General features: G+C 39.5%; 1 protein-coding gene across 1 annotated transcript; it reads left to right on the top strand.

Moving 5' to 3' along the window:
* The first annotated feature begins 19 nt into the window (after nucleotides 1-19).
* tstd2 (thiosulfate sulfurtransferase like domain containing 2) lies at nucleotides 20-9,086 on the top strand. The gene is made up of 9 exons (XM_028458972.1): nucleotides 20-297; nucleotides 2,409-2,683; nucleotides 3,164-3,272; nucleotides 3,361-3,480; nucleotides 4,660-4,765; nucleotides 5,037-5,152; nucleotides 6,927-7,085; nucleotides 7,184-7,322; nucleotides 8,763-9,086. Exons 1-9 carry the CDS (start codon nucleotides 160-162, stop codon nucleotides 8,981-8,983), a joined length of 1,383 nt encoding a protein of 460 aa, XP_028314773.1. The 5' UTR covers nucleotides 20-159; the 3' UTR covers nucleotides 8,984-9,086.

Raw genomic sequence — 9,086 nt, 5'->3', positions numbered from 1 at the left:
TGCAGACTGAGGTCATCCGGATGTGCACCACTCATTGTGGTCCCCCCAACACACGTTTTATTCAGAGATGCGTAAATCGAGTTCAATTATTTTACACTGAAAATACTGTTATTTTTTTTTATTTAAAGCCCTAAATAATCTTTAAAGTTTTAAAGGGTTATGTCTGCTGACGATTACTGCTGCTTGGAGTTTTTGGACTTGGATTTTGACGCTAATGGCGGTGAAAATGGATGTAAACAAGGAGAGAAACAGCTCTCAGCTTCACAGAGAAGATGCTACAGTCTGTGTAGGAGGAAGGTGAGTGATAACTAACCACATAATGAGATAGATGGACCACCTCATTCTATTTCAAAAAAATATTTGAATAGTAATAATAGTGGACCTTACTTTAGCAACACAACAGCACGACCTCAAGTGTGAAATTGCGTTCATGCAGCAGTTCTACAAGCACTCATAACACACGAAATAGGACAAGAAAGGAAGGACAAAAACTCCTGGAAATATGGATTAAAACTAATATCTAGATTTTTTTTTTTCTTCTCAAAATGACGATATAAATATCAATGGAATCACTCAAATAAAGTCTTACGAGAAAGACAATTCAGGGTTAAATTTGCTGAACTTTGTAAAAATGATTCAAAGTGTCAATATTGGAACAATTAGTTTGAACTGGCAAATAATGGACATGACAAATCGTGATTGTGGTTAAGTTAGCAAAAATAAGCATGAAATATGGTAAAAAGAGGTTAAAAGTGACAATAATTTGTCAACATATGTGACATTAGGTGGAAAAGTGGTGGAAAGGGTTTATAAGTGCTGAAGATGTCTTGAAAGGGGAAAAATGTGCAGAAAAGGAATTGAAATTTGACAGAGAAGTGGCAGAAATGGGAGTAATGTAGCAAAAATGCATTAAAAGGAGCAAAAATATGGCAAGAAAAAGTGACGAAAATAGGTTAAAACATGGCATGTTTGGAGAAGTCACAGGAAAAAGGTAAAAATCAGCATTTCTTAAAAAGTTGAGAACCCCTGCTGTAGAGGGAAAAAACAAAAATAAATGTTTCAGTCTGTGACAGTGACAGCACAGAGCGAGAAAGTAGAACTATCACATGAAGAGCGGAGAAGCAGATCACAAAAATCACTTTATACGTCTCAGGTGCTTTGATTTAACTGGTGATCGATATAAGTGGTGACACTTCATGGTTGAAGCTTTAATGCTGCCACTCATTGCTTGCAATAATCTGAACAGACACACACATCAGGTGACTCTTTATTCTTCGTCTTTTTGGATCATCTGTTACAACCAGCAGTTATGTCAGAAACCTAATCACAAGACAACATGATGACTATTCTAGCCGTAGCACTGGTACCAAAACATATACATATACAGTGATGTGATCTAAGTTCAGCATTTTACTGATAAAGTAGTTTGGAATATTCTCAACATGTTAAAGTCTTACGAGAAAGACAATTCAGGGTTAAATTTGCTGATTCAAAATGCCACACAGACACATTTATTGACAAACAGTAGCACAAAATGTGCCATTTTATTCTTTTTCTTCTATAATGGACAGCATGTGTGAGTGAGTTCTTTAGTGTGGATGTTTAGGAGAAGGTCTGAGTTAGGACGCACTCAGCAATCCATCTCACTGTACTTTTCATGCTGTTCTGAGGAGTATAGAAATCTATATAGATGATATTGTAATTTTCTATATTGCCAAAATAGAAAACTCGATATATCTTGAATCTCGATATATCGCCTATCTCTAGTTTGGAGTAGGGGTGTGCATTGCCATGAATCTGACGATATGATTGACGATTTGCATGTCATGATACGATATATCCTGATACCAAACAATACAATATAAATTGCGATATGTTGCAATCAGTTATTACAAATTTCACCTTTACTAGTACAAAATGGTATGAAATACAATTTATTTCTTTTTAAATGGTAACTAACTGTAATTCAAGTAAAAATGTCAAAAACAAGTGTTATGTCAACAGATTCTTATTCTGTTTAGTTCCTAATTTCTTGAGAAAAACTAACCACATACATCTATAAAAGTACTCAGTATGTTTTATAAAAATAAAGTCCAATCAACTTCCAGCTAAAATGCATTGAGGAGTGAGGTAGTGTAACAAGGTCTGATGGTGCGTTCACTGACACCTAGTGACCGAGCGTTTACGTGCTATGCATGTATTAGTGCAATAAAATGTTTCTTTTTTTTTTTTTCTGCATTAAAAACGTGATTAAAAAAAAAATCGATTTCGACATTTGTTGGATTGATACAATAATCGCACTGTGAATTATAAATCGTTTTTTTTTCTTACACCCTTGTTTATTTTTGGCATTTTTCTAATAAAGTTTATAAAATAAAGTTTAGTTTTTATCTCTGTTCTGTGTGCAGTCGTTTGCAGCCTTCGTCGCATCCAAAAGCGACGTTGCTCTGCAGGAAGGCGGTTTGTCCTGGTGCTGCTGTGGTTTGACCTTCACTGAACACTCTGCCGTGCACAAACACGTAGCACGAACGCACGGCGGTGAAATACAGCGACTGACACAGGCTGCGTTCAGAAGCTTGTCCGACAAACTGCCAGCGGAGCCTGAACCGCAGCAGGTGGACGAGGTGGACATGTCGGCATGGATCCCCGATATCAGCCACGCCTCTGAGGAGCAGCTCACCAGGTCTGTCAACACCTCGTTTAATGTTGTAAATTCATGATTAAATCACCTTATGCTTCATTTTTGCTGCACTACCATACATGGACTGCTGTTTCACCATTTGCATTGTGTAGAAGAATTGTGCAACAGAAGAAGAACCAACCTAAAGGCTGTGTCCTAATCGTCCCTCCTATCTCCTTTCCTATCCACTTTCCTTCACCCCCAGAAGTGTTTAGGTGGTGGCCATGATAAAGAGCATCCAAGTTCTTTTTAAGCTCAGGAAAAAAGAGGCTCAATGCATACTTTATAACCTCCTTTAGCCTAGAAAACACTGATACATCCTTTACCAAAAGAGATGAGATAATGCTGACCCCCAATTGATGTCTGGCGTTTTAGCATTTTGCTAGTGTCAATTTGTACATTATGTACATTATATTAAGAACTGTCTGTGCAGTTGTGAAGTGTGTGTGTTGTGAAGCTGTTTATCTTCCATGTGTGTGTCAGTGGTGAAGGGAAGGTCCTCCTCTTCTATCACTACTGTGCTGTGAGGGATCCACAGGCCGCCTGTGTTTGGCAGAGGGCTTTGTGTGAGAAACTCCACCTAACGGGCAAAGTAAGCCATCAAACGTATTTACTATAATCTAACCTAGGATGTATTCCTCTTTTTCTTATTGTGACGTTGAATCTTCCAATGTTTCCAGGTGAGAGTGGCTACAGAGGGCATTAATGGGACAGTAGGGGGCACCAACGCAGCCACTGATCTTTACATTGATGCGATGTGTTCTCAACCACTGTTCAGGATGAGTAAAGAGGACTTTAAGGTGAAGGGAAACATACACACACACTTCAGGAGAACAGATAACTCCTGTATTGTTCTGTAGAGCAGTGGTTCTCAATGTTCTCAGCAGGGGAATAAAGGGGAGAGCATTTATTGTCTGGACCATAGTATTTAGTCATCTTAAAGATGTAAATCCTTGTTTTATTCAGAAATAAAATAGGTTAAAAATGACATGAAACAATGTGGGAAAAGGTGGTGAAATGGGATTTTAAAAACCACGGAAATTGGTTAAAAGTTGCAAATTAGAGTGGACAAAAGAAAACAAAAAACGTGGTAAAAAGGGTTCAAAGTGTCAATATTGGAACAATTAGTTTGAACTGGCAAATAATGGACATGACAAATTGTGAATGTGGTTAAGTTAGCAAAGATAAGCATGAAATATGGTAAAAAGAGTTTAAAAGTGACAATAATTTGTCAACATATGTGACATTAGGTGGAAAAGTGGTGGAAAGGGTTTATAAGTGCTGAAGATGTCTTGAAAGGGGAAAAATGTGCAGAAAAGGAATTGAAATTTGACAGAGAAGTGGCAGAAATGGGAGTAATGTAGCAAAAAAGCATTAAAAGGAGCAAAAATATGGCAAGAAAAAGTGACGAAAATAGGTTAAAACATGGCATGTTTGGAGAAGTCACAGAAAAAAGGTAAAAATCAGCATTTCTTAAAGACATCTGGCGACGCCCTCCCAGTCACCCCAAATGGAGTCCTGACCCCAAGGTTGAGAACCCTGCTGTAGAGGGAAAGAACAAAAATAAATGTTGTTTCAGCCTGTGACAGTGACAGCACAGAGCGAGAAAGTAGAACTATCACATGAAGAGCGGAGAAGCAGATCACAAAAATCACTTTATACGTCTCAGGTGCTTTGATTTAACTGGTGATCGATATAAGTGGTGACACTTCACGGTTGAAGCTTTAATGCTGCCACTCATTGTTTGCAATAATCTGAACAAACACACACATCAGGTGACTCTTTATTCTTTGTCTTTTTGGATCATCTGTTACAACCAGCAGTTATGTCAGAAACCTAATCACAAGACAACATGATGACCATTCTAGCCGTAGCACTGGTACCAAAACATATACATATACAGTGATGTGATCTAAGTTCAGCATTTTACTGATAAAGACGTTTGGAATATGGAGTAAGTCTTGTTTTGTTTGTATCAGAGCAGTGACGGCGGCGCACAGTGTTTCACTGAGCTGAAGGTCGGCGTGTTTAAGGAGATCGTCCCTATGGGAGTGGATCCTGACGTCATCTCCTACCAGTGTGCAGGTAGGGGTTTGTGCCTCTGAGGAAGACTGACAGTTTACAGTCGAAACATTTCAGGAGATTAAAGTAAATTTACTGCAAAAAGTTGTTTAAATAAATGAAACCATAACATAATACTGTGATCTTAAGATCTGCAACAAGTGGGGAAAAAAAAGTCAAAGAAAGGTGTTTTTTCCCACACATTTTCCAAGTTTTGTGCCATGGCTTGTTATTCAGCAGTGATGATAGGAGCAGCTCAGAAACAAGGCATTTTAACGTGTGCACTTGTCCTCAGGTGTTCATCTGGAACCTGAAGAGTTTCACAAAGAAGTGGAGGCTCTTCTGGAGAACGGAGAGTCCTGCAGCGACACCGTCCTGCTGGACTGCCGCAACTTTTACGAGAGTAAAATTGTACGTAAGAAAAAAAAAACCTGTTAATTTCACTTATATCCAAAGTACTTCAGCTTCGATGAAGAACCTGCCCCATCCAGCATTAAAACCTAATATGTACACACATACAGTGGGGCAAAAAAATATTTAGGCAGCCACCAATTGTGCAAGTTCTCCCACTTAAAAAGATGAGAGGCCTGTAATTTTCATCATAGGTAAACCTCAACTATGAGAGACAAAATGAGAAAATTATGGTGGAAAATAAGTATTTGGTCAATAACAAAAGTTCATCTCAATACTTTGTAATGTACCCTTTGTTGGCAATGACAGAGGTCAAACGTTTTCTGTAAGTCTTCACAAGGTTTTCACACACTGTTGCTGGTATTTTGGTCCATTCCTCCATGCAGATCTCCTCTAGAGCGGTGAGGTTTATGGGATGTCGCTGGGAAACACAGACTTTCAACTCCCTCCAAAGATTTTCTATGGGGTTGAGATCTGGAGACTGGCTAGGCCACTCCAGGACCTTGAAATGCTTTTTACGAAGCCACTCCTTTGTTGCCCGGGCGATGTGTTTGGGATTATTGTCGTGCTGAAAGACCTAGTCACGTTTCATCTTCAATGCCCTTGCTGATGGAAGGAGGTTTTCACTCAAAATCTCACGATACATGGCCCCATTCATTCTTTCCTTTACACGGATCAGTCGTCCTGGTTCCTTTTCAGAGAAACAGCCCCAAAGCATGATGTTACTACCCCCATGCTTTACAGTAGGTATGGTGTTTTTTTTCTTCTCCAAACACGACAAGTTTAGTTTTTACCAAATGACCATATGACATTCACCCAATCCTCTTCTGGATCATCCAAATGCACTCAAGCAAACTTCAGACGGGCCTGGACAAATGAAGTTACAGGTCTGTGAGAGCCAGAAATCTTGCTTGTTTATAGGTGAACACATATTTTTTTTCCAGAAAGATTTACCAATTAATTCATTAAAAATCTTACAATGTGATTTTCCTCATTTTGTCTAGTTGAGGCATACCTATGATAAAAATTACAGGCCTCTATCATCTTTTTAAGTGGGAGAACTTGCACAATTGGTGGCTGACTAAATACTTTTTTGTCCCACTATATGAAACCAATGCTAAGTGCTGTGTAAGATGGTTCTCAACTTGTGGGTTTAGACCCAAAAGAGGTTACTGGTTTATCTTTCTGTTATTTTTTGATTGTCATTGTGTGTTATTGGGGCCATCTGTTATATTTTTGTTCATCTTAAATATTTTCCTGTTTTTTTTTTTGTTATTTTATATATTTCCAAAGTAATTGTGTATTTTTGACCTGCCCCATCTTGCATTAAAAACCTAATATATATATATATATAAACCCATGCTAAGTGCTAACTGTAAGATGGTGCAGAACAAAGGTTCTCAACTTGTGGGTTTAGAGTCTAGACCCAAAAGAGGGCACTGGGTCCTGACCTACATTCTATTTATATTTCCAGCTTTTGATGATGGTCATTTGGAAATTTCCAATGCAAAACATAATTTATTTTAGGGTCCTTTTTTTGTGATTTTGTTTAGTATTTATTTTAATATTTGATTTATTTTTAATACATCAGATCATGATATGTTTAGTTTTGTGGGACATATTGTGTAATTGCACATTTTTCAGATGGAAAAAGCTCTTAAACACAGGATTCAACGTTAAAAAGCAGTGAAATCCACAAAGTGTGAGACTTGTTGTGTTTCAGACGCTGTTAAAGTCTAATCTGTTGGAATAATTTGTGTGTGTTTTTTTTTAGGGGCAATTCACACACTGTGTAGCTCCGGACATCCGTAAGTTCAGCTACTTCCCGGACTACGTGGACCAGAACCTGGAGCGGTTCAGAGATAAGAAGGTGTTGATGTACTGCACTGGAGGGATCCGCTGTGAACGAGGCTCTGCCTACCTCCGCTCCAAAGTGAGTTCTCTTATGGATTTCATTTCCGTCACCACTCGGGGGCGCTGTTGTCCATCTTTTGTCCTGTGTGTCTCCTGTCTGCTCTCCACCCCCTGCAGGATGTGTGTAAAGAGGTTTACCAGCTCAGAGGTGGGATTCACAAGTACCTGGAGCGATTCCCACAAGGTTTCTATCGTGGGAAACTATTTGTGTTTGACAAGCGTTTCTCCATCTTCTCCAACGATGATGTCATCTCAGGTTGGTGTGAACACAGGCTGTGTTGGAAATGTTACACTCCATTCTACACACTACAAACAAACAAACTATATACATGCATTTAGAACCTACAGCATTAAAAACCTTGTTCACACTGAGGCTAAATATCTCTGTTGATTCTCCACTTTTACTTTGAAAGTTCTGAAAACATTTGAAGTGAGAAAGTGACCAAGTAGAATATCAACATGTGCTCATTTTCTCCATAAAACTCACGTAGACACATTTTATTCACACATTTTCAGAGATCCTCCATTGTGCTACTGACTAAACTTCCAGTTAACTTTGAAAGCCCTATTTACTAAAGAAATAAAAAAAAACTAATTAAAGACAAGAAGAGGTGCTTTTTATTTTAGGGGATGTTGGATTTTTATCTTGAAGCTGGTCTCAGGACAATTTTACATTCTGCTCGCAATGCATCATGGGACGGTTGAGTATGACTAGTGTGCCCACCGTGCACATATAGTTGATTTTCATTTCAAATTAAATAATTCCTCTTTCTTGTAAACAGTTAATTACGGTCGTTCTGTGCATGCTCGTCCTGTCGCTAGTGACGACATAATCCAAGATGGCCGCCCAGACTCCAGCCGAGACTATTTATTTAATAAGAGCCTTAAAAGACATAGATATAATGAAAAGAGTGGATGGACAGAAGCATTAACATGAGGACATTGCGCTGACTTATTACACACACGGACATCGGCAAACGGAACAGGCTTCATCAGGACATGAAGCACCCGAGTTTCACTAATGATGCGTGTGTCATTATAAAGTTATTTTTTCACTCAACGTCCTGTAGCGTGGAGGTAGAACAGCTGTTGCCGTAACCGCTGGCTTTGATTGACCAAAGTACGGACTTCTATCTCCTTTCTCCGCTGCTCCATCTCCTTCTCCTGCTCCGTGGAAACAGTGAAACCGTGTGTTATTGTCGAGCTGTTGCTTCGAAACTACAATCAAAATAAAAGTGAAAACAGTTCGAATGTGTGGTCTTCTGTGTTATAGCCGAAAAGAAAAGGTTTGTTGTGTGTTTTTTCCTGATAGACGTGATACGTCACGTTCTCCCCCTGTCCAATCAGAACCTTCCCAACCCCCAGACCTAAAGTGGAATTAACTAAAGCTGAATAAACCTGCTTTCCATGTAAACCTCAATTCAGAATTAGTATTTCCATGTAAACTCGAAGCAGAAGACTTTAAGTTTGAATAACTAATTCCGGATTAAAAAACATCATGTAACCGTGGCCACTGACTGTCTGTGGTCTGTCTCTGTAACAACAGACTCAAAAGCGTTCTGCCTAATTCACTGGAACAAAGAATGTGTGTCGGATCACACCGTTCATTCAGCACGCACACACATACCGTGCATATTAAACTGACCGATCCGTACATGTCAGCTTTAGTATGATGTGATTCTATTGGTCCGTTCAGACTGCAGATACTGTGGATCAGCGTGGGATCAATACGAGCTGTGTTCCACCTCCTCCTGCTGCCAGCTGGTTCTGTCCTGTCCCGGCTGCAGACGGGAGGGACGCACCGCCTGCTGCCCCACCTGTCAGTCAAAGGGACGGACCCCCGGCGACGATGCCTCAGGCCGCAGAGAGCAGTGTGAGTGCACCGACGAACGACCCAGGATTCCTCAGGACGTGTAGCTGCTGTCATCAGGATGAGAATGAAGGATTTTATGGGGACTTTCTCATTCACTCATTCAATGAGCTTTTGTGCTTTCTCAATAAACATCTGAGTCTTTTTTAA

This window comes from Gouania willdenowi, chromosome 10 (genome assembly GCF_900634775.1).
Source record: "Gouania willdenowi chromosome 10, fGouWil2.1, whole genome shotgun sequence".
Classification (NCBI taxonomy): domain Eukaryota; kingdom Metazoa; phylum Chordata; class Actinopteri; order Blenniiformes; family Gobiesocidae; genus Gouania; species Gouania willdenowi.
Note: the sequence above shows the minus strand (reverse complement) of the source record. Positions and strands in the feature narration are given on the sequence as shown.